Genomic DNA, 24,412 nt, shown 5'->3' on the forward strand with positions numbered 1-24,412 from the left:
CGGGAGAACAAAAAATAGTATAAAAAGGAAATCTCTATGCCGCGTCGTTTAAAAATGATGATGATAATGTCGCAAACCGAACTCCTTTGAAAAGAGACTCGACGTGAGTTTTGATACAGAGTGAAGGAAAAGCGAGTAGGCCGCCGAGAGGAGGTGGAGGAGGCCCGGATGTGTGGGTGAATTGACTTAGGCAAAAGCCTTCTGTTCGGTCGGGGGCGGAGGGGGGAGCTATAGCGATGTCCATGTCAGTGGATGAGCCTGCGCTGGAAGCCGGTCACGGTCATCATACCTCGAGTTTTGTGTTGTCTGCCATCATCCGCTGGAACCCGATCCCAACACCCTCAATGACTGCCAGGAAGACACCGCACATGATCGCAGAGTTCCGAGCAGCCTTGACACCACCACGAACAGCCAGAGCACCACCGGTGCAGAAACCAGCGATGATAGCATTGTAAGGATCTTCCTTCTTGCGGATTCCCTTCACTGTGCAGTCGAACACCTAACCATTTATTAGAACCGATCTTCAAATTGCGTTGCACGTCCTTCCTTACCGAGAAAAGTCCTCCCCACACGCCGAAGTTTCCACCGAGCACAGGCGCGCGAGCCTTGATGGCTGTGAGGGCACCTATCCGGCGCTCACCGTAAGGGCTGTTCCGGAAACCCTTCACACCGTGCCAGACTGCACCACCGATCGCCTGGATCTGAATTAGCTTGGATGGTTGAAAACACGGTTCTTGGCGATACGTACACCCATGCAGAAAGCACCGCCGAAGTCGCTGAGAGCGACCCACGGGCAAGGGTCCCTTGAGTGATCCATCGGGAATATATGAAGGGGAGGCGGAGATCGAGGGTCGGATTGAAAGAAGTCGCAGGGATGAAAGGCGACGGAGGGAAAGAAGCTCTATTGATGTGAGGGAGCTGGAATAAAAGCTAGAACGTGTGGAAGAGATAAATTTGAAGATTATTTGGGGGGGACGGATGACTTTTTTACGCCCCGAAAAAACCGAAGTCACGTGGGCACTCCCCGGGCGCCACCGATAGCGATCGGGAGCTTCAGGAAGAAAAGCTGGGAGTGGCTGCCACTTCCGGGGGAGGCGAGAGAAAATTCCGGGCCAGCACTGATGACCTAAATGGCAATTTGTGCTTAGCCACCCTATTCACGGCCGAGAAAATACCGATTTTCGACAGAGTAGAGGGTGTAGTTCAATGAGGTAGGGCACTTACTGGGGTAAATGTATGGATAGTCACCATAGCGCCTCATCTCCACACTCCATGTTTGAATCCATAATGGATACTGTTGCGAGACGGACTCCACATTTGCCGTGTGCTACAGTGGTGTTCCAAAAGTCTGGAACTCGTGTGCAAGTCACAAATACAAGATCAGCAAGATGGGTTTTGTGCAGCCCGCAAATGTTCTTAGCGCACCGCTTGTGTCTAACACCATCAGTGTCAAGGGACTGTAGCTTGGAACAGCCTTTTTGTTACTCAGTTTTTCAGTCAGAACTCTGTATCTAGTGCGGACGTATATTTCAAAGTCTAATTTCTAATCAATGGATAGCAAAGTCTTGTAGATACTCCAGATATCAACCAAAGACCTCGATTATACTGCGCGGCTTGCTGTACTTCCCGATCGGAACATATTCAATCTCCTCGAAGCCCATTGACCCAGGTCCGCCCACCTCCATACCTCTCTTCGTATCGGTCCACCTTGGGGAGGCTGCAATGGCAATTATGACCACCCTAAGGCCATACTTGTACTCCGGTGTGCCCAATCCAGCACCCGTTTCCGCGTCGATCACGGCGATCAGGTCTGGAACAGCTGCCAGAATTTTCTTTGCACCGTCGGAAGTGACAGCTTCGACGAAAGCATTCTCGTTCTTGAACGGAACACTGAGAATTGCCTTTGTTCCATCTTGAAGAGTGCCTTCCACTTCCAGCACACCATATGTATGGCCTGTTTTGAGAACTCGAGAGACGCTGGTGATCTTTCCCTGGCCGAGTATGGCGGCGCTTTCCGGGCCACCAACTTCATCGATGATACGTTGAGCCTTGTCGGTGATGTTCTTCTCCAATGCGACTGCTCGTCCAATCCACCAGGCTAATGAAATAGTATTGGTGACTGCTTGCTCCTTCACCACTTTGGCGGTCTTCGGCGGGCCGGCACTACCAGCACGGCAGCCCATCTCCACGCAGGCAGCCCTCAATGCCTTATCAACCAGCCTGTCTGTGCGAGACTTGGTCATAGTGATAAACGACCCATCTCCGCTGGCGATCGTAGTCGGCACGAGAGCATCGCCTCTAGGTGACCCATATACATTCGGAGTCACTTGCCAGCAAGTGGGATACGCGCGACCCATATAGTCGGCATCGACGCAAGGCACGCCATAATGGGAAGAAACACTGAGATTGACAACGCCATTTCCACCGCCGATCTCGAGCGCCACGAACCCGGACACAGCTGGGCTCCCTGTGACTCGCATGAGCTCGTCGTGCGCTTGCAGACATTCATTGTTTTCTAGCCTCTCCATGCTCACTTCTGGGCTACCCATACAGCCGGTCCAGCCTACCAGCGAGTCATCTGGGAGATATTCGGGCGAGACCACTTTGACTTTACCAGGTGAGTTGCGGATAATGGCTTTTGCTTTGAGATACTCCTGGTAGGGATCACCTCCACCACCACAGCCCAGAATTCGGCATCCTTGTGCAATGAAATCGAGATCTGTGGCGGAGATAATCCATTGCTGATCATTGATTTGAGGTCGGTAAGTCTGGAGATTCACTGTCTCCGCTTCAAGCTGCGAAATCGTCTTGGACGAGGGCAAATTTGAGGTTTCATCAGACCCCTCCGAAATGGGCGCATTGATGAGTTTCGTCGATCCTTTCTGCTGAGAAACAATGTCCAGTTGCCCAACAGCTCGTATCAAAATTCGAGCTTTTGCATCCACGTACTGGATAGGTAACATGGTCACCTCGGCGACTTGGACGGTGTCCTTCTTGGCTCCATTCTCGATAGCCTTTTCAATCGCTAACTGAGAAACGGTCTCTTGTGCCTCTTTGACTGTACAGTTCGATGTATCGACCACAGTATCAATAACACCCGATACCTGTGAGATAGCAGCACCAACAGCATTGGCTACTTCGCCACCCTTGACCGTTCGCACCATGCGGACTCCAACGAGAGGGTCCTTGGTGTTGACAATCGGCGCTCCGCCACCGACAATCAAGACGTCGACATCTCCCTTCTGAATCTTGGTTCGATCCACGACCTCCTCAATCTTTTGTCGCATGAGCATCTGAGCGTTGCTGACCACCTCGGGAGTAATATCTGCCAGACGACTCGGATCACCCATACCCTGAAAGGGATTATTTCCAGTAGGCACGTGAAGCTCAGATGCAGCAACGATATCGGTGGAAGTGAGATATGGCCCGCCAAACAGCCGTGCTTTCTGTAAAAGTTCCAGAGCCACACTATCCGGTCCCACGGATAGTTCTCCATTACCCAGGTCTCTGATGATTGTGCCACCACCCAGCCCGATACTTTCCACAGCCGGAAGCGCAAAGTTCGTGCGGACACCTCCCACAAAGCTCATAACCGAACTCATCCGAGGTAGACCATTTGGAAGCAGTAAGCCACTGTCAGATGTGGTTCCTCCGATATCAATGACCACCAAAGGCTCCGTGCGTGTTTTACTTTGGTTGTCTGCGTTCTCTGCAGTGCGCCAGAGGAACTCTCCACCACGAATGGAGTTTGTTGGCCCCGAGTTGAACGTGCGAATAGGTAGCTCAATTGCTTCAGAAGCACTGAGAACACTACCATCATTTTGTGTTAGGTAAAGAGTGTAGGTGTTTCCTTGGAAAATATCTTCCATGGCCTGCTGGAAGCCGTATATAGTCTTCTCTGCCAGAGGCCGCAAAGTGGCGTTCAGAATGGCCGCATTCTCGCGAGCCAGAAACCCCAGTCCAGATACTTGATGAGATAGAGTAATCCGAGGCTTAAATCCGTCATGTTCCGCCATAGTCTTCTCCATGATTCCTTTAGCGGCCATCTCCTGGGCATGGTTCAAAGGGGCGTACATTCCGGAGAGAACCACCTCAGAAATTTTGTCTTTGGCTAATTCTTGGGCGACACGACGAATCTCCGCTTCGTCTAAAGGGCTGATCTCAGTACCGGAGATGTGATAGCCACCATTGCAAGAATACTTGCGAGGTGTCTCGATGCACGCTCGTAAGTCGACAGGAAAATCGACAAACGGTGGCATGTTGCGCCCAAAGCCCTCATCCGGCCCGCCACATAGTCTTACAACAGCGACGCGGCGAAGAGCTGCCGAGCGCTGGACGACAGCATTGACAAAGTGTGTCGTACCGATGATGACGCACCCAATAGAATCAAGAGACACCTTTGACGCATTAATGACTTCGCGAACGGAGTTGATAATTCCCGTCGTGACATCCAGGGTAGTCGGCGCCTTGTGAGACGCGATGATGGAAACCGGGTCGAGGGAGATGAGGACGGCATCGGTGTTGGTGCCTGATGTCTTTTTTTAAGTTTGTGTTTTCTTATCTGGTTGCAGGTTTTTTTCGCTCACCTCCTACATCCACACCGATGCGATATCTGTTATTGCTGCCCATAATGGCCGTTTTCTTGCGGTTAGGTTACAAGGGTGTTCGCGGTAGGGTCGCTCTGTCCCAACAAAATATCTCTCCCTCGCTGGTTATTTATATCCAAACAAGTTATGGCTGGGAATCCATGAGCCGACACAGCTAGGCGATAGTCAGGCCAAACGCGTCGGCACCTCTCCGATAGCACTAAGCTTGTCCCATTCAAGAAGGTCGAGGAAATAGTGTCGGCCAGCGTCCAATCACACGTCTATATGCCCGAATCGCCCTGGCTCAACTCCGACTTGGAAGCTCCGAAGCTCCGCTCGTAACCGACGCCTCTCTAGTAGATCGACGAATACATATTTGGCCTTCATCGCAAAATATTGCTCCCATGGCCTGATGTTGCTAGGGGATGGATGCGTGAAAGCGGTGAAGTTGGGGTAGTATGGGACTATATATCGTCACGTCTCAAGAGTCTAATTCTACTATTATATCCACAGGAACCAATTCCGAGGTGAGCTAGTGGTGTTTTCCTCAGTATCAGATAGCAATCTGAGAGATAATAGGAACGCTGGGCCTAGGACCCTAGCTAGGACCCGGCTTAGGTAGGCATACTAGATGTTGACCGGGCCGGACAATTAATGTTCCGTTGAGTCACGGCCGATGCCGGCGTCTGAGGGGCAAAAACTTTGTCGTGAGAACAGACAGATATCGAGTATTCGAAGGACAATTGCACCATCATGGCGACTGAATCTCAGAAATATCTCTCGACCAGAGGCGGCGACTACGGCGTGAGTAACAACGTGTGGCTCCTTGACCACCTGCTGATCTCGTTCAGCTTTCCTTCGAGACCGTGGTCTTGAAGGGACTCGCCGCGGACGGCGGTCTGTTCTTGCCTCATGAAGTTCCAATTGCAGAGGACTGGGTAGGTGTCAATTGGCCATTGGACAAGAAAGAGAGCTAAAGGCAATGTAGCGGAGTTGGGCGGACCTCTCCTACCAAGAGCTCGGTACGTATGAGTTGTATGCCCGAATGAATACATCTAACCACCTTTCCAGCCTTCCAAATCCTCAGCCTCTATATCTCCCGCTCTGAGATTCCCGCGGATGATTTGAAAGCCATTATTGATCGCAGCTACTCGACATTCCGTGCAGACGACATTACACCTCTAGTACATCTACAGGACGACAACATTCACCTTCTTGAGCTATTCCATGGTCCAAGCTTTTCATTCAAGGATTGCGCGTTGCAGTGCCTGGGCAATCTCTTTGAATTTTTCCTGGTCCGCAAAAATAAGGGGAAAACCGGAAAGGACCGCCACCATCTGACCGTGGTCGGTGCTACAAGCGGTGATGTACGTTTATTATGCGCCTTTGATCAGATTGCGTACTAACCTATGGAACAGACCGGATCCGCAGCTATCTATGGCCTTCGAGGCAAGAAGGATGTCTCAGTCACCATCTTGTACCCCAAGGGGCGTATCAGCGCAATCCAAGAGGCGCAGATGACAACCTGTACAGACAGGAATGTTCACAATCTTACTGTCACGGGCACCTTTGATGATTGCCAGGATATCGTCAAGGCTCTATTTGGCGATGCTGATACCAACGCGACCTTGAAGCTCGGTGCCGTCAATTCGATCAACTTTGCCAGAATTCTCGCCCAGATCGTCTTTTACTTCTATGCCTACTTTCAGCTTGTCAAGAAATCACCATCGTTTAAGCTAGGAGACAAGGTCAAATTCGTGACTCCCACTGGAAACTTTGGCAACATCCTCGCGGGCTACTTTGCTGCTAAGATGGGGCTGCCTGTGGAAAAGCTAGAAGTGGCGACCAACGAAAACGACATCCTCCATCGTTTCTGGACCACTGGCCGATACGAGAAGAATGAGGACTCTTGCAAGGAGACCCCCAGCCCGGCAATGGACATCTTAGTCTCTAGCAACTTTGAGAGACTGATGTGGTTCCTCGCCAGAGAGTCTGCCGCGAAGGGGGGCATGGATGATCAAGCTAGCAAGAAGCAAGCTGCTCAAGACGTTCTAGCCTGGTATCAGTCCTTAAAATCCACCGGCGGCTTCGGTCCCGTATCCAAGGACATTTTGGACAACGGACGATCGACCTTTGAGAGTGACCGCGTAAGCAATGCGGAGACCATCGAAACCATCAAGTCGTGCTACCAAAAGACTAAATACATCCTTGATCCCCACTCGGCAGTGGCCGTTACCGCGACCAACCGATCGATCGCTCGGGTTGGCTCGCAACAGCATCATATCTCTCTCTCAACTGCCCACCCGGCAAAGTTCTCTGATGTTGTGGAAAAGGCTCTAAAGAACGAGCCCGGCTTCGATTTCGACAAGCAGGTTCTCCCCGACGAGTTGAAGGCTCTTCTAACAATGGAAACACGCGTCACCGAGGTAGAGAACTCGTGGCAGAAGGTCAGGGAGATCGTTAAGAGGCAGGCTGAAGAGGACATGAAAGCTGAAAGCGCTTGATTCCAAACCGATTGATTTCAAATCAATTCACGGGCGAGCTGCTTAGGCTTACCAGTGATCTTAATCTCCCTTTCTGTGCGCAAAATTCAAATAGATGAACAACTTATAGCAATATTATTATAGTCCACCGCAACAAGAGAATATGAAGTCCATTAGTATAATGCTCGAAAGCAAAAGGGAGACGTAAACAAGTGACGAACTACTTCTTCTCTTCGGGCTTAGATTCCCCGAAAAGATAGTACTAGCTAAGCGGAGGCATATGAGGGGATGGTTGACGGGTGAAAAGTTTAGTCGCATACACAGGAAAATCACACCCGAGGCAGATTGCCGTCATAGTCATGCCATATTCATTTGCCCTTTGAAAGGGCATTCTATCCGTAAAATATCTATCAAGAAGACATACTCATCAAACATGTATCCACAAACCGAGAGATCCCCGAGAAACCATACGTTCACAAGCAGTCCACATCAAAAGTAACCCGGGAACAACCAATCGATCTTCTTTCGGGCCTCAGGACTCCAATTCGCCAGAGGCGTGCTGACACCAAACTTAATCCCGCCAGCGAGGTGCTTGGCCTGGACGAGATCGGCGTTCACATCCTCGGCAAGGGCGTCGAGAACGGCCGTCACGAAGCGACGCGCATTGTCGGCGTTGGCCTTCATGTTACCCATAACCATCTCCACCGTGACGTCGGCGGTGGTCGAGTGCCAGCAGTCATAGTCCGTGGACATGCAGATCATCTGGTAGGCGATCTCGGCCTCGCGGGCCAGCTTGGCCTCGGGGAGGGCGGACATGTTGATCACGCTGCCGCCGAAGGAGCGGTACATGTTGCTCTCGGCGCGAGTGGAGAATTGAGGTCCTTCTATTGTATCAAATGTTACAATATTAGCGACGACTCGAAAGTCAATGGGGGAGAATGTCACATACCCATGCAGACCAGGGTGCCGCGGTCATGCAGAACCACGCCCTCGCCCTCCAGACTGTGTCCGCACTCGCGCACGACCTTGGCAATGCCCTCATCGAACGGGTCGCCGAAAGGGACATGGGCAACCACACCGCCCTCGAAGTAGGTCCATGGCCGCACACCCTTGGTGCGATCAATCACCTGGTCCGGGATGACAAAGTCGCGCGGCTTGATGTCCTCTTGGAGACTGCCGACGGCGGAGAAGGCAATGATGCTGCGCACGCCGATTGAGCGGAGGGCAGCAATGTTGGCACGCGCGGGAACCTCATGCGGAGCGATCTGGTGGTGCGGACCGTGCCGACTGAGGAAAGCCACGGCGACGGTCTTGTGATTGTGTTGGCATTGGTGGTGGAGGATGGTGATGGGGGAAGAAGGAGTGCCCCATGGCGTCGAGACGTTCAGCGAGGCCACTTGAGTGAAGCCGGGCAGCTCGCGAAGACCAGTGCCGCCAATGACAGCAATCGGCACAGGGCCTGTGAGATTGAGGATCGTCAGCCTGAATCAACCAAGCGGGGCATGGGAGAGGGAGACGCGGGGCAGGATACACGCACCATCGTAGGTATCAGGAAGAGCAGTCATTCTGTAGGTCAATTAGGTTCGCGGACTCGTTTGGAGATAGAAGAACGTGAACGAGGTTACGACCGAAACATATGGTGAGAACCAGAATTTCCACGCCGACCGAGTGGCGGGGTGGGACCTGGATGCCTCAGGCAGCCGCAGATCTGATCTATAGAGCTAGGGCACGGCATTCCTAAGGAAGGGACCAGCATAAGGTGTACAATTTGTGCAGCTAGATCTATTCTCCCAATCTACGCTGGCTTCCACTCGTAATGATGCGGCCCTTTCTTGACTGGTCCCGGATCTTCACCAGGAATGCCCGGCTTGTTGTAGGCATGGGCGCCAAAGTAGTCCATCTGGCCCTCCATGAACTTGGTCGGCAGTCCCATACCACCCTCATACTTGAGATACTCCAAGCTCGCCGAGAGGGCGGGGATATACTGATCCGACAGGGTACCCTCAATGACGGTCTCCTTCAGCGCATCGAAATTCTTGTGCAGTTCGCGCGCCACCTCATCCACGAACTTCATATTGGTGAGACGCTTGTTTGATGTCAGCGCAGGCTGCAACAGGTCGGCAATGTACTCGGACTGAATGATACAGCCCGCGCGCCAGATTTGCAGACACCGGCCGAGATCAATGTCCCAGCCTTCGTCCTCGGACGCGCGGGCAATCAGCTCCAGGCCCTGACAAAACGACGCGAGGAAGGAGCAATAAACCGCGCAACGGAGGTTCTCAACCACGGCTTTATGGTCCTGGGTTTTCTCAATTGGTTTGGGAATAGGCATGTGCAGCTTCTTGGATACGCGTAGTCTCTCCTCCCGATTGCCACTTGCGACGCGCAGGTAATGTGCCACGGCGAGAGTCGGACACGCCACATGGCGTGCAGCAGAGTCCATGATCGACCAGAAGGGTGTACCCTCGGTGCCATCATCATCCTGCACCACTTTGTCGAGGACATCGTCCAGCACGTATCCATCGTCTCGGTCGGCGCCTTCGCCCTTGTAGTCGCCCTTGGGGGTTCTCTTTTTCTTCAACATATCGGCGCCGATCTGGATGAGGTAGTTGTTTCGCAGCTCGCCGCTTTCATTCCACTTGGTCAAGACGTCCCCGATCTGGTCGTAATCCATCCCCAGCCCATGGTGCATATAGGACCATGCCTCAGCCAGCACCGACAACATGCCACCCTCGATGCCGTTATGGATCATCTTGACAAAATGCCCCGAGCCTCCGGGGCCGATTCGCGTCACGCACGGCGTGCCAGTCTTGCGGTCCTTGGCGGCATACATCTCCAGGAGAGGCATGACGAGCTCCAGCGCTTTCGCATCTCCCCCAGGAGACAGACTGGGTCCATGTCGTGCAGACTGATATCCGCCCGAGACACCCATGCCGATCCAACTGACTCCAATAGCCGCACACTCTTTTTGACGCCGTTCAGTCCGACGGTAGTTCTCATTGCCTCCGTCGAGAATAATATCACCCTTTTTCAAGTCAGGTTTCATCATGCTCAAAACCGAGTCGGCGGGATGGCCGTGTGTGATAGAGAAGATGAATAGCTTCCGTTCTGATTTGCCCTCAAGGCTTTTGGTGAACTCTTCGATCTTGTAGAAACCCTCGATCTTGCCATTGACGTTTTTCGCTTCTTTGGTCCACTCCATAATCTGATCGACGTTCTTCTTTTCCACGTCCCAGACTGAGACGTCGAGTCCCATCTCTGAGAAGGCAAAGGTCATCATGGAGCCCATGTTACCAGCGCCCACAACTCCAATACGCTTGAACCTCTTCAGTGGCTCTGCGGATGGCATTTTGGATATTTTTACCTTCGTTGGTGCTATTTCACAAGTGCACAGGAGGGTCAGATTCACCGAGAGCAGAGCATTTTACACTGTCAAGTGGGAGACATCTATCTCTTGAGCAAATAGTTGGTGGCAATCGGGTCTGCATTCCGCGTTGTTGTCGCTACTAACGAGCGGTTTACATCACGGCGGCCAATCAGTATTTTGAGAGGCGACCCTGAAGGTCTGGGTGGAATCCCTGGCACAAAGTACTGGACGGAACATTTTGTCCGATGGTAATTCAGGTTGTGCAGCCAAAACAGCAAGCATAGGAGAATGGTTGTTCTGACGAGACGAATGATGCAACCTTGACGACATCCTAACAACAACCCATTGCATCATGATGGACGCAGAATGAAACATTGTTACCAACACCAAGACAGGAAGCTCAATATTCCTGCAAAATTCAGTCGCCATATCAATTGTCAAATTAGCCTAATATTTCGTGGCAACTGTGCCAGAACCAGGCCATTCCTTTTCACCAGGGAATCACCAGACTCGAAAATAAAAACATGGCCTCCAACATCGAATTCTCCTCCCTCCAGCGCATCCCCCTCGCCTATGCCACCTGCTCAATTGGCTGCGGCCCCAGTGATACCCTCCCGCGCAAGCTTGAAGCAATCGCTCAGGCAGGCTTCGTCGCCATCGAGCTCTCCTTCCCCGACATAATCGACTACGGCTCCCACGTGCTAGGCCACTCCATCGAGCCGGACAATTATGCCGAGATTTTGACGGTTACGCGAGAGATCCGCAAATTATGCGATGCGAATGGACTGAAGGTCATGATGCTGCAACCGTTTGCAAATTTCGAGGGCTGGGCTAAGGGCTCGCCGGAGAGGCAGAATGCTTTTGAGAGGGCGCTTGGCTGGATTGGGATTATGAAGGTGGTGGGAACTGATATATTGCAGGTATGTAATCTCCTTCTCTTTTTATTCCAAAAGATTCGCTATTAATCCTTGTTTGTGGGGATATAGGTCGGCGCGACGGATACACCTGCCTCCAAAATCTCCACGGCGCGCGACACCATTGTCGCTGATCTCCGCGAACTAGCCGACTTGCTGGCCAAGCACAAATTCCGCCTCGCCTATGAGAACTGGTGCTGGTCCACGCACGCACCGGGCTGGAAAGACGTCTGGGAAGTCGTGCAAGCCGTCGACAGGCCGAACGTCGGACTGTGTCTCGACACGTTCCAGACAGGCGGCAGCGAATGGGGCGATCCGACCACCCAGTCCGGATTGATTGAGAATGTTTCTCAAGAGGAGCTGCGCAAGCGGTTTGAAGCCAGCATGTGCGAGCTCGCACGTTCCGTGCCTGCGGATAAGATCTATCTGCTCCAGATCTCGGATGCATACAAGGTCTCTCCGCCGCTGGAGGATAAGACTATCGATGGACTGAGACCCCGTGGACGGTGGAGTCATGATTATAGACCCATGCCGTATGACGGAGGATATTTGCCCATCGAGGATGTGGCGAGGGCGGTGCTGAAGACGGGCTTTCGGGGTTGGTTCTCGATGGAGATCTTTGATGCGGGTCCGCAGGGGAAGGGAAAGAAGTATGAGATGGACGCATTTGCGAAGAAGGCTATGGAGAATATGCAGAAGCTCTTAAAGAGCTGTGCCACTGATTGCAATAAATAGAGACAACCGGCCATTTTTGCGACTATGGATGGAATTTTATACACGAAAGCCTTGTCCACCATTTGAAACAATCCACTGGATTTCCCTTTTAGGGAAGGAACATAACGCCGGGGGTAAAATGCAAGATGGTGCCCGTATATCATAAGACATACAATGTCAACATGAAAGAATTATTCTAGTTAGCGTTGCTGGGGTAGGCAACGGTGTAGGTCGGGCAGAACTCCTCCTTGATAGAGCGCAAGCTCACAAAGCGCGACAGCAAGTTGGCACTGCCAGCCTTGTCGTTCGTGCCGCTAGCACGAGCACCACCGAATGGCTGCTGGCCGACAACCGCACCGGTGCTCTTGCAGTTAATGTAGAAGTTCCCGGCCGAGTTGCGCAGCGCGTCGTCAGCAACCTGGATGGCCTCGCGGTCCTGCGCGAACACGGATCCCGTCAGGCCGTACATGCTGCTGTTGTCGATCTTCTCGCAGATCTTGGTGAAATCAGTCTCGGTGGAATCCTTGTACGAGTGAACAACCAGGACGGGTCCGAATAGCTCCCGCGAAAGAAGGGGATGGTCTGGGTTCGAGGTGCGGTAGACGGTGGGCTGGATGTACCAGCCCTTTGAGGAGTCGTAGGTGCCGCCAGTCAGCAGCTCGAGCTCCGGGTCATTCTTCGCCTCCTCGATGACGCCAGAAAGCTTGTTGAACGAGCCCTCGTGGATGACAGGGCCACAGAAGTTGGTGAACTCAGATGGCTCACCAACGTTCAGCTTCTGCACCTCCTCGACCAGCTGCTTCATGAACGAGTCCGCGATGGAAGAGGCAACGTAGACGCGGGAAGTGGCGCTGCACTTCTGACCCTGGAATTCAAACGCCCCACGCACGGTCTGGACCACCGCGTTGCGAACGTCTGCCGACTTGTGGATCAGATGGAAGTTCTTGCCACCAGTCTCGCCGACGATCCGAGGGTAGGAGCGGTATTTGCCATCCGCCACACCCTGAGAAATCTTGCCGTATAGCATACGGAAGACATCCGTGCTGCCTGTGAAGTGGAGGGCAGCAAAATCACGGTGGCCGAGGACGGTGCTGGTCACTTCTTCGGCCTCGCCAGGCACGAACTGGATGACATCCTTGGGGAGCCCGGCCTCAAGCAGGATCTGATGGACCAGCCAGTTGGAGGCAATGGCGGATGGCGACGGCTTCCACACCACAACGTTGCCCATCAAAGCGGGCGCGCCAGCCAGGTTTCCACCTATAGCAGTGAAGTTGAACGGACTGATCGCATAGACAAAGCCTTCCAGGGGACGATATTCAAGACGGCTGGTGTAGAGTTAGCAAAAAGTAGTCTTTATGGGGGTAAGAAAAAAAAGAGACTCACTTCCAAACTCCAGGCGCATGGTGCACAGGCTGCTGCGCATACAATTCCTCGGCGTACTTGACACCAAATCGGAAGAAATCGACCAGCTCAGCAGCCGAGTCAATCTCGGCCTGCCAGGCATTCTTGCCTTGGCCGTGCATGGTCAGAGCCATGATTTCATACCGATACTTGGTCGCAATCAAATCCGCGGCCTTCAGGAAGATGCTGGCGCGTTCTGCAAAGGGAGTTGAAGCCCAGGACTTGCGAGCAGCCAGAGCCGCGTCGATGGCGGACTGGACGTCAGCTTTGGAAGCATTGGAGTAGGTGGCGAGCGGAGCGTGGGTGGAAGGGTTGGTCTGCGTCAAGGTCTGAGAGCTCTTGATCTGTAGAGAATCGGGTTAGATGGCTACATGTATCTTATTTCGTCGACCAAGCACTTACCTCCTTCCCGGCAACCACCAGAGGTACGGTGAGGGGAGCATTCTTCTTGGTGGCGGCGAGCGCATCTTCCAATCCCTTGCGGTCCGGTGAGCCAGGCACGTAGTGCTTCTAAAAATCCATAGTTAGAAAGAGAGAGCCAAAATTGCCATTGCTTCTAGGACAATAACTTACGTTCGGTTCGTTGTTAATCTGCGGAATCTTGAAAGTCGCGTACGTGCCCAAGGCCCGCGAGCTTGGAGACACGCGCGAGGTGAATGACTGCCACCGCGCAATAGAGGGAGCTCTGGCACGCATGAGAACCGACTGCATCTTGGAGATCTGGAGATACAATAAACCAGGAAGACAACAGTGGAAGGTGCAGAGAGAAGAACGAGAAGTAAAGAAGAAGAATGTGTCCGTTGGAGAAGCACGCGGGGTACAAAACCACGAGTGATGCGAAGTACCGGCTACCACCGGCTTGAAGGTACACAGTACCTAACACAGTACAAGAGTGGCCGGGTCCACATCGGCGAGTGAGCAGGAGCCGGCAGCCGTGCCGGGTGGCACAACCGGGCCGGCACTGACGATTGGTTGGCCGGTGGGATTAACCTTGTGGGGCAGAAGTAAGTACCAAATACTTGCCATTTTGTCATATTCTTTAGAGAGCAATGAGAATTCTTCTAGTTATCTATCGAGAAATATATAGTGTACACTTTCATCTAAGCTATCCACCACCATACCCGCTGCAGCCAGTTCCGCGGCTGTCTCTCAAAGTCTTCCTCACTCAATCGGTCAATCTCCTCTTTACCGGAGAAGATATCAACTTCAGACGCCTTGACCATCCACGGCGTCTTGAACCAGAACTTGTGGCCCAGATAGAGCACGAAAAAGATGACAAACACAATATACGACACGAGGAAACCCGACGCCGTGAAGGAGCCCGGGAAGAACACCGCGTAGCCATTGGTGATGGCCAGCAGCCCCACCATCACCATGGCATAGTACGTCCCCCATGGCTGGAAGGGCGTTTTAAATGGTCGTGACTCGAGGAGACCGTGGAACTTTAGGGCACTGCGGAAACGCTATAGGTATCTTGTCAGTATAATACACAGAAATGGGGGAAAGGCAACAAACCAGATAAGCAACTCCCACCAGAACCCAGGAGATAAACCCACCAACGGTGGTGATGTTGGTGAACCAGTAGAAAACATCAGCTCCCGAGCTCGACAGGTTCAAAAAGGAGAGCAGTCCAATCGCCCAGGTGATCAGAACAGCCACGTAGGGCACGCCATTCTTGTTGCAGCGGGTAAACACTTTCGGGGCCTGGCCCTCGCGTGCAAGCGAATACAACGTACGAGATCCTGCGTACACCCAAGAATTCCCCGAGGACCAAGCAGAGGTCAAAATAACAGCGTTGATCACATGGTTCAGGCCCTGGATACCAGCGTTCTGAATGCCAATGACAAACGGACTGGCGCCAGCACCAGAGCCGCCGCTGGCCACACCGGAGAGGAGGCTTTTGTCGTTGTAAGCAACAGTCACACCGATTACCAAGCTTCCGAGCACGTAAAAGGCAAACAGGCGGTAGATGAAGCGATTAGTCGCCTTGGGGATGTTGCGACGCGGGGCGACAGCCTCTCCGGCGGCGGTGGTGATGAGTTCCGGGGAGAAGATGAACGAGAATCCGGACTTGATCAAAGCTGTCCAGAAGGCAAGAAAACGGCTGGTGTTGACATTCGACACGAGATATCCCTGCTTGAAAGCGCCCGGGTGCTCCCAGTATCGGAATCCAAGCCGGTCATGGTTCGGGCCGCCGCCGAAGAAAAGCACCACGCCCAGGATGATCAGACCGATGATGGCGATGATCTTGAGGGACGCAAACCAGAACTCCGCCTCACCGTACCATGAGACGGCAACGATGTTAAGGACGAGAATCACTGGGCTCGTTAGACAAAGACAGATACATCTCGAAATGATCTACTTACCCACGAGGATAATTGCAATCCACACACCCACACTCACGGAGGTTGGCCAATACTGGATGACCAATCCGGCGGCGGTGACTTCTGATGCTAGCAACATTGAAAAGGAGTACCAATAGTTGTACCCTGACCACATAGTTAGAACGAATCTCCACCACTCACCACCACCGGGACTTACCAATGGCGAACCCCAAACTCGGCTCCGTAAATCGGTTAATGAGATACGGGACGGAGACCCCCTGGACAGGCAGGTAGGTTGTCATTTCGCCCAGCATATTCATGACAAAGTATACCACAGTTGACATGACAATGTATCCCATCAGCAGAGGGGCTTCAAGTCAAGATGATTAGCTCTCACATCTTCCTAACGACTATTCATGGAAGACACTTACCAGGACCAACGGTCGATAGCGATGCACCACTTCCCACGAACAAGCCCGTGCCAATACAACCACCCAGCGCCAGAAATTGGATGTGCCGGGAGCTCAATCCACGGTGGGTTTGCGAGTTCGGCATGGGATCCACCTGGCCCATCGATTTCTCGTCATTATACTCCGGGGGAGTGTCCGGTAGGCCTTCCTCCAGACCTTTCGGTGATGTCTCCATGGTGGGCAGGAGTTTTGCAAAAGTGTCAAAACGGAAGTAGCTGACTGAGTGTGGGAAAGAAAAAAGATAGATGGGGAAAAAAACTCTAACTCTCCCTAGAACCCAACTGACCGAGAAATCGGGGTGGAGCGTGCTCTTTTTTATTCTTCTCGTTCCCCGGACCGGATTCCCCGCGTAAGAAGAGAGAGGAAACAATTGCCACTGAATTATGGCCCAGGGGGTTGAGGGATAAAGACCGCGAGAAGCATGAGTCTGATTTGTGGGGAAGAAACATAAACGAGGCTCCCCAGGACTAGCCAGACAGGGGCATGGAAACCTTCACCGTTTCTAGAAAGAGCGCCCCATTTGTGTGTGGGGGTGTCCAGGCCGAGACACTGGAGCCCGATCGGCGCTTGTCCTCGGCTCTAGGGGTCGCTCGGGGGATGTCCTATGGGTGGGATTGACAATCATCATGACATAATAACGGGGAATTTTACAAATATACTATTATGATAGTGACTTCATTCACTGGGGTTGGTATATACTCTGTCGTCTCCCGGTACGGGTGAGGCTTAGTGCCATCGGGCCGGGGTGCAAGCGGTTTGATTGGTGGCTGGTTTTAAGATGCGAGTCAGTGCTGTGCGGATCTGCGGGTGGTCAGAGATCAACCTCGGGTTGAGCGATTGTACCTATCGGTGTATCTCACCGATGAGCAGCAAGAATTGACTAATAGGTAGGCCATGAACATAGTATGATCCAATGGGAAACCTCGTGGTCAACCAACCCGCCGAAAATAGCCGTCTCCACGTGACTCCTCGACACCACCACCGGGCCGGTCACTCTGGCATTCTTATCAACCGCCCAATCTGCAACCGGGCCGTGGCCGTATAGGAACTCGGGCCCCAACACCCTACACCAACACCCTACAGACCAGGTGTAAGATAAGCCTGCCAGGGATCAGGGTGGCAGTTCATGCAGTTTGTATGCCCCGGGCAACCCGCCTGGCTGTTCGGGGAAGATGTCCCAGTCGGCCAGAGGTATACTCGGTCAGCCATAGTAGTGCCCCCGTTTCCCGATATTCCGAACTAGAAACGACCTTGTGGTTCCTGTGTGTCATCGTCCTCTCGCCGACCGTACCGGTGGCAGGCGGTTGCCACCGGCACTTATCCAATAAGTGTAGGATAACTAGTCCTGCTTGGGCCTACATATCAGGTTCGCTCGACCGTGGCTCTCAACAAGACTTTCTACCAACCAGCGTCCTTGGATAAGTCCTGAATATCAACCATAATTCTCTCTGGCAACTCTTCTTCTTTTCTTTTCTTTTCTTTGTCCCCTCCATCACCAGTATAATCCGCCCGCCGCAAAAGTTAGTAATGAAAGCTGTACCTCGCCCACAGGTCGCTTCCCTTCTTGCGCCCTGCCGGGCTGGCAAGAGGTTCGTCAGTGAGACGAGCAACACCCGCTCCTCGATTGCGGCCACGTCGACCAGCCCGCTCTGGCAGCCTTTCTCGCCTACTCCTGCCCCGCCGCCGCGTCAGGCTCTCGCCGCGCCGCTGGCCAAGTTGCCGCTGGCGAACGTGTTGAGATCGTTGCTGGTGTTGTCTATTTCGTCATCCCCCATCCTGCTCAAGCCATGCATCTATGCCCTGTCTCACCTGGCGCACCCACGCACCGCGCTGTGGGATGTCGCCAAAAACCCACTGCTGAACATGCTGGTCAAGCACACCATCTACAAGCAGTTTAATGCCGGCGAGAACAAGGCCGAGGTGCAGCAGTCGATTCAGAATATCAAGTCTCTGGGCTGCCGTGGTGTTCTGTTGGGATATGCGCGTGAGATTCTGGTGGGCGAGAACCAGGATGCTGCGTATGATGCAAAGGCAGCACGCGCGGAGATCCAGATGTGGCTGAATGGCACTTTGGCCACTGTTGATATGGCCCATGAAGGTGATTTCATTGCTTTGAAGTAAGGTCATCTCTCACCTTTCTTGGTAATCTATCTAACGGGATCCTTAGGTTCACCGGAATGGGCATCGATGCTCTCCGCCTGCTGCAGCAGCAGGCTCCACCAACCGAATTCATGGATGTCTCTATCAAGAAAGTCTGTGATATGGCTGTCGCCCGCGGTGTGCGTCTGCTCGTCGACGCAGAGGAGCAAGCTGTGCAGCCTGGCATCGAGGCCTGGATCATGAAGTACCAGAAATACTGCAACACCAAGACCCCCGGCCGCGCCACTTTCTACGGTACCTACCAGGCCTACCTGCGCTCTACGCCCGCCACTCTGGCCCGTCACCTTGAGACTTCCCGGCGCGAAGGATACACGCTGGGTGTCAAACTCGTCCGCGGTGCCTATCTAAAGACGGAGCCGCGGAATCTGATCTGGGCGGAAAAAGAAAAGACGGACGCATGCTATGACGAGGTTGTCGAGGCTCTCCTGACTCGTCGCTACAACTCTGTGCTCCAGCCCCCTACGAAGGATACTCCCACTGAACTGCCATCTGTGAACGTCATCATCGCCACGCACAACCGCGAATCCGTGAAGAAGGCCCACGCCCTGCGCATGCTGCAGACGACCCGTGGCGAAAACTACAATGTGGATCTGAGCTACGCCCAGCTGCAAGGCATGGCCGATGAAGTGAGCTGCGAGTTGGTGCAGGGCTTCGAAAGTGCCGAAGCCGCTGTCGGTGCCACACCGCGTGAGGCGCCGCATGTCTACAAGCTGCTGACGTGGGGATCCGTCAAGGAGTGTATGGGTTTCTTGATGCGGCGGGCTGTAGAGAACACCGAGGCTGTCGGACGCACCAAGGAGTCCCAGCTGGCCATGATGAGCGAGTTGAAGCGCCGCTGCCGGGCGATTCTCGGAGGTGGCAACTGAAACGGGTTTCTTTCACATCTTTTTCTTTTCTTTTTGCTGCATTGCGGACGACTAGAGGTTTTTTTCAATGTTGCGGTTGATTGCATTTTTGCGTTTGGGATGCATCCTATAGATGGTGTTAGCGTGTTTGCTCCAGGGTTATGGCTGCCAACGATAATAGCAATTCAAGTTTATTCTTACGATCAATGGGATACCCGAGTAGAATAATTATTGTACACAAATCATAGTTGTAGCATTCTGGGCGATTCCACCCCGCCGAGATAACGCGCGGATCGTACATCCGATGTGCGGAACACTTCCTACTGTGTACATCCACCTTCTTGCGCAAGACCATCGTGAGAATCTGTCTGGTACAACCATCTATCGACACAGACAAGTATATCTTTACCGTCTCAAACACTTGATTCACAAAATCCCCCAAACACATCAACCCGCCAACGCCCAACCCCACTCTCAATCCAAAATGCACGTCCTCTCCGAGCCAGACGTGGCCCAGGTTTTCCGCAGCCTGACTCAGAAACAAGGCCATGGACTGATCACCGCACTCGGTGAAGCCCTGACTGCCATCTCCGTAGAGTCCAAGTCAACCGTTCCGGCATCGGAGCAGCTCATCCACCAGCCATTGCGCACTTTGTTCACCACCAAAGATCAGAACACCTGCATGTTCATGCCGGTCTCGGACACTGCCAGCACCGGTATCAAGATCGTCACCGTCAGCAGCAGTGGGATCCGTGGGGTCATCAATGTCTTCTCGCCAGAGGGTCGCTTACAGGGTCTTCTCGCTGCGGCGGAAGTGACGGCCTTTCGCACGGCGCTGGCCACGATGACCCTCTTCGTGCGGTGTACAGCGTTCTCTAAAGAGTCCATTCTTATTTTCGGATCTGGTCGCCAGGCAGAATGGCATGCGCGACTGGCTCTGTTGCTTTACCCGGACCAGATCCGTCGCATCACCTTCGTGAACCGGGGTCGGAAGCGCCTGGAGGAAACGGAGCGCGACGTCATTGCTCCTCTGCGCCAGAGTCATTCGCATGTGGACTTTGCTACGCTCGCCCAGGAGGGTGTGGATGACTACGAGTCCCGACTCAACGCGGAACTAGCAGCCTGCGACGTGATCTTCAGCTGCACTCCATCGCCTGCGCCGAACTTCCCGTTCTCGGCGCTTCAAGCTGCTCCGAAACAGCGATTTATCTCCCTCATCGGCTCATACAAGCCGCATATGCATGAGATTGATACCGACACGCTCTTGTCCGGGGGTGGGAAGATCTACGTCGATTCCAAGACAGCCTGTCTCGAGGAAGCAGGCGAGCTCATCACCGCGCAGATCCAAGAGGACCAATTGACTGAGATGGGTGATCTACTGGGGGCGCTGGGGCCAGACGGTGCGCTGGACGTGCGCTCGGATTGCAATGTCATCTACAAATGTGTGGGCATGGGACTCATGGATCTCGTGGTGGGGAAGAAGGTGCTGGAGGTTGGGCGCGAGATGGGCCTGGGCACGCACGTTGAGGGATTCTGACGGAAGTAAAGATCGGCTCGCTTGTATAGATCTGATGTCAAGTGGCTGCTGTCATGCCTCTCACCTGCCTAATTCAGCAAGGATGGATGCTTTAGCGATGCCTGTTTCGAAGTAGATCGGCCCATGGTTCCTGAGCCACACCTCGTGTTTGACAGCCCCCATGCCTATAGTCTGGGGCGCTTTTGCAAGCACTGCCCCTTGAGCAGGCGTACTATCTGAAACATGCGCATCATGAGGAATATACAATAGTAGTTACATAGTAGGAGAAGTAGAATAAAAGAAACCCTAGAATGAATCTACGGCCATTAGCATTATCTGACCGCTGATAAACTCCCACTTTTCTGTCATTTCCTCTTTTCTCCGACAGAACCACCACTCAGTTCCTCAACTACCTGCCCAGCCTACAAACGTACCCAACTTGGAGTGATCGCATAGTTCGATCGGCACTCTCGGCTTCCGCAGTCTGGGACTATTTCCACGCGCGCACCGCTTTCTGTCTCCGCTTCGGCTCCGCACCTCCGCAATGTCGGTCGGCTCTCTGTGACTCGATTTTGCTTGCCATGGATGACCCGGCGTCGACTCCGGCGCAGCACCAGCAGAAGCGCCCGCGCGTAGCCGAGGAGAATCGCAAACGAGCAGTCAGAGCGTATGTCCTCTCTTCCCCGTGGTGCCCGCACGGGTTCGCTAATGCATTCCGCGCAGGTGTGACGGCTGCCGGAGAGTAAAAGAGAAATGCGAGGGTGGTGTCCCTTGTCGCCGGTGCTTGCGCTATCGGAGACAATGTCTCTTCACGCATATCGATCAGAGCGAGAAGGGCCGGTCGGCGAGTGTCTCGTGAGTTCGACCCCTCGTTTTCCATTCGCGTTGGTTTGTCTGACTGCCTAGCGAACAACATAGGCTCCTGGAGCGAGCGGCGACTCTGAATCGTCATGATATTGCCGAGGCCGAGAGGGTGCGGCTCATGGAACGCATCCTGTCGCATTATATGCCTAATAGCACCTTCGATATCCATTCCCTGCGCCAGGTCGCCGAGGACTTGAAAGGCAAACACCGGGGCTCGGACTCGGATGTGTTCTCGAATCAGATGGATGGTATTGACATGGAGGATTTGGCTATTGACGAGGAGGATTTCACTATCAAGGCTTTGCCTGATAATACCACCCGTATGTTGCTATGTTGCTTTGAGGCTGACTTGGTGGGCTGATTTGGGTATTGCTAGAATACTCCGGCGAGTTCTCTTACTTGAATTTCTCCATGAAAATCCGGCAGAAGATTGACGAGTGGATGAAGACGGCGGCACCAGAAGTGAGTCACTTCGAGTGTCCAAAAGGATCTGTGCTAATTGGGTTTCCAGGCGACCACCGAAGTAGAGCCATTTGAGGAACGATGGCGATCGACACAGCTGCAATCTGGGTCTTCGTTAGTCTCGGCATCAATTACCTGTCTCCCACCCCGATACGTGGCCGATTTCCTGGTTCAGATCTTCTTCAAATATGCGCAGACAAACAACTTCTACATTGAAGAAGATTGGCTCCGCGAGAAGCTGGCTGTCTGCTATACGAATCCGGACGATCTATTGCCCGACGACGCCGGAGCAGTGTGCGCTATCCTGATGGTTCTAGCGGTGGGCACGCAGTTTGCCCATATGGAATCATCCACCCCGGTGAATTGCTTGCCCTATAATTCTGCGGCGAGTCAGGACCACCATTTCTCGGAGGACGAGGTTGGTCTGACGTTCTATCAAGTTGCGTCCAAGCTTTTACCAGATATCATTGCCACAGCTTCTGTCCGGAGTGTACAGGCGTGTCTTTTGATTGGGACATACTTACTCCCGCTTGACACATCGGGGCTATGCTATACATATTTCGGTCTGGCTCTCAAGCTGGCAATTCAGAATGGGATGCATCGGAGATACCATGGAGAAGGGCTTTCGCAACGGATAATTGAAGTGCGAAATCGAGTTTTCTGGACGGCTTATACAATTGAGAAGTGAGTCTTGCCTCTAGAGTTCTGAACCCAACCCTAACAATGCCCAGACGGATCAGCATTCTTCATGGTAGACCAGCTTCTTTAGCTGATTCTGACGTCGACGCACCGCCCCCAGTGGATTTTCCTGGTCTAACGCCCGCAGGACAGCCGTCCAACCACACGAACATGCTGACCCTGATCACATTGACGTTAAAGCTTGGACAAGTCTCGAATGAAATGTAGGCGTTCCCCCCTTTTATCACTTACTCAGACTAACACTCGAACAGCACCTCTCTCCGGACCTGCCGCAAAGCCCAGCAACAGGACTGTCTTGAGCGGCTACTCAACATGCGCAAACATCTGGTCGAGTGGTGGTCGACTTTACCGGAAGAAACAAATTGTCGCGATCTCAATCCCAGAGAGCCTTTGTTCCGCTCCAATGTCCACCTGAAGTTGGACTACTGTCTGACCAGAGTCTTCATTGGACGACCGTTCCTTTTCAGCAACATCAAGGGTCTTCCTCATGCGCCCATGTACAAGGGTCCATCCGGTCTTTCCAAGAACCGCGTGGCCCTCGTCACCGATTGTGTGGAGGCAGCCCTGGAAATCATTGATCTGTGCCGACTTCTCCGTGACGAGACTGGACTTGCTCGTGCTTCGTTCACTGAGTTTAGTTCCTGCCGTGCTGCACTGCTAGTGATCCTGGCACAAGGTCTGACCAAACGGACTGAGCGACTTGGCGCCGCCCTGGAGCAGGGCATTTCATTGATCAAGATCATGTCCATGGGCGTTGGTTCAGCACGTTCAGCTGTCAGCGTCATCGAAGCGCTAGAGCGCGCCATTCGTCGTTTAGAAGTGTGGAGCGAGACCCAGCAGACCCAAAGCAATGGGAGCAGTGAGTCTGCCTACGACCGTTTCAAGAATTGGGAGATGCTTTGGAAAACCGGGCCTGTCTCCCCATCCACCATCGCCAGACAGCAGCAGGAAATCTACGCTGTCAGTGATCCATCCACCCATCAGGGATTGAGTTCTCTCCATGCACCCGCTGCCGCCGCCGCTGCAGCCGCCGCGGCCGTACCCGGTTTGGCCGTAACACCGCCGACAGCACTAATGACTGGCAGCCGCAACGGCTCTGATCCAGGCATAATAATGGGCCCAGACCAGGATTTCCTGGGGGAAGATGTTCCCAGCAGCGGACTCTCAGATAACTTCTCAATCTCCCAGCAGTCCCTATCTCAAATGCCAACTTTTGGCTTCGATCACTTCGTGTCGAATTTTCCGCAGGAGCTGGGCGAGTTCACAGCGATCCCCTGCTTCGAGCCTGATGCGCAGACTCACCCACCTGGCATGGTGGGTTCGAATGGGAAGAATGAAGGTGCTGCTGATCCACACTGGATGCAGTTTATGAATGAGTGATCTTGTGTTTTGTCGACTTGCATTCAGCGTTTCTGTCATTGCTTGGTTTGTTTATTGGCCGGTATACCATTTTATGTTTATTGTCATTTTAGTCTGTACTTGGTTATTTATAGCCTTGGTGAGAGAGAATATTTATAATGCAATGGACCCGTCTGAAGCTACTCAGCGCTGAATATGCAAAAAGAATACAATAAGCAGTCCCGGTCTGCATGTAGATAATCGCTCTT

The 24,412-nt window shown here is 53.1% G+C and overlaps 10 protein-coding genes across 10 annotated transcripts; 5 read left to right on the forward strand and 5 right to left on the reverse strand.

Annotated features, from left to right (window-relative positions):
* Positions 1–186: 186 nt before the first annotated feature.
* PFLUO_LOCUS3007 (translocase of the inner membrane) lies at positions 187–817 on the reverse strand (the record flags this gene model as incomplete). The annotated part of the gene is made up of 4 exons (XM_073780206.1): positions 187–228; positions 290–499; positions 552–695; positions 749–817. 4 exons carry the CDS (start codon positions 815–817, stop codon positions 187–189), a joined length of 465 nt encoding a protein of 154 aa, XP_073637085.1.
* Positions 818–1,583: 766 nt separating this feature from the next.
* Positions 1,584–4,629, reverse strand: PFLUO_LOCUS3008 (uncharacterized protein; the record flags this gene model as incomplete). Its single annotated transcript, XM_073780207.1, has 2 exons — positions 1,584–4,528; positions 4,587–4,629. The coding sequence occupies 2 exons, from the start codon at positions 4,627–4,629 to the stop codon at positions 1,584–1,586; spliced, it is 2,988 nt and encodes a 995-aa protein (XP_073637086.1).
* Positions 4,630–5,339: 710 nt separating this feature from the next.
* PFLUO_LOCUS3009 (uncharacterized protein) lies at positions 5,340–7,090 on the forward strand (the record flags this gene model as incomplete). The annotated part of the gene is made up of 5 exons (XM_073780208.1): positions 5,340–5,390; positions 5,438–5,524; positions 5,575–5,608; positions 5,658–5,953; positions 6,005–7,090. 5 exons carry the CDS (start codon positions 5,340–5,342, stop codon positions 7,088–7,090), a joined length of 1,554 nt encoding a protein of 517 aa, XP_073637087.1.
* Positions 7,091–7,558: 468 nt separating this feature from the next.
* PFLUO_LOCUS3010 (S-methyl-5-thioadenosine phosphorylase) lies at positions 7,559–8,634 on the reverse strand (the record flags this gene model as incomplete). Its single annotated transcript, XM_073780209.1, has 3 exons — positions 7,559–7,953; positions 8,019–8,528; positions 8,607–8,634. 3 exons carry the CDS (start codon positions 8,632–8,634, stop codon positions 7,559–7,561), a joined length of 933 nt encoding a protein of 310 aa, XP_073637088.1.
* Positions 8,635–8,864: 230 nt separating this feature from the next.
* On the reverse strand, positions 8,865–10,418 carry PFLUO_LOCUS3011 (uncharacterized protein; the record flags this gene model as incomplete). Its single annotated transcript, XM_073780211.1, has 1 exon — positions 8,865–10,418. The coding sequence occupies one exon, from the start codon at positions 10,416–10,418 to the stop codon at positions 8,865–8,867; it is 1,554 nt and encodes a 517-aa protein (XP_073637089.1).
* A 542-nt stretch (positions 10,419–10,960) lies between these two features.
* Positions 10,961–12,085, forward strand: PFLUO_LOCUS3012 (uncharacterized protein; the record flags this gene model as incomplete). The annotated part of the gene is made up of 2 exons (XM_073780212.1): positions 10,961–11,356; positions 11,423–12,085. The coding sequence occupies 2 exons, from the start codon at positions 10,961–10,963 to the stop codon at positions 12,083–12,085; spliced, it is 1,059 nt and encodes a 352-aa protein (XP_073637090.1).
* A 175-nt stretch (positions 12,086–12,260) lies between these two features.
* On the reverse strand, positions 12,261–16,434 carry PFLUO_LOCUS3013 (1-pyrroline-5-carboxylate dehydrogenase; the record flags this gene model as incomplete). Its single annotated transcript, XM_073780213.1, has 9 exons — positions 12,261–13,389; positions 13,448–13,809; positions 13,868–13,975; positions 14,039–14,185; positions 14,587–14,928; positions 14,981–15,783; positions 15,832–15,918; positions 16,007–16,159; positions 16,221–16,434. 9 exons carry the CDS (start codon positions 16,432–16,434, stop codon positions 12,261–12,263), a joined length of 3,345 nt encoding a protein of 1,114 aa, XP_073637091.1.
* A 1,352-nt stretch (positions 16,435–17,786) lies between these two features.
* PFLUO_LOCUS3014 (proline dehydrogenase) lies at positions 17,787–19,285 on the forward strand (the record flags this gene model as incomplete). Its single annotated transcript, XM_073780214.1, has 2 exons — positions 17,787–18,376; positions 18,427–19,285. The coding sequence occupies 2 exons, from the start codon at positions 17,787–17,789 to the stop codon at positions 19,283–19,285; spliced, it is 1,449 nt and encodes a 482-aa protein (XP_073637092.1).
* A 463-nt stretch (positions 19,286–19,748) lies between these two features.
* Positions 19,749–20,801, forward strand: PFLUO_LOCUS3015 (uncharacterized protein; the record flags this gene model as incomplete). Its single annotated transcript, XM_073780215.1, has 1 exon — positions 19,749–20,801. One exon carries the CDS (start codon positions 19,749–19,751, stop codon positions 20,799–20,801), a length of 1,053 nt encoding a protein of 350 aa, XP_073637093.1.
* Positions 20,802–21,361: 560 nt separating this feature from the next.
* On the forward strand, positions 21,362–24,185 carry PFLUO_LOCUS3016 (uncharacterized protein; the record flags this gene model as incomplete). The annotated part of the gene is made up of 7 exons (XM_073780216.1): positions 21,362–21,447; positions 21,504–21,635; positions 21,699–21,964; positions 22,021–22,106; positions 22,156–22,790; positions 22,838–23,008; positions 23,057–24,185. The coding sequence occupies 7 exons, from the start codon at positions 21,362–21,364 to the stop codon at positions 24,183–24,185; spliced, it is 2,505 nt and encodes an 834-aa protein (XP_073637094.1).
* Positions 24,186–24,412: the final 227 nt, after the last annotated feature.

Source organism: Penicillium psychrofluorescens (genome assembly GCF_964197705.1).
Source record: "Penicillium psychrofluorescens genome assembly, chromosome: 2".
NCBI classification, from domain to species: domain Eukaryota; kingdom Fungi; phylum Ascomycota; class Eurotiomycetes; order Eurotiales; family Aspergillaceae; genus Penicillium; species Penicillium psychrofluorescens.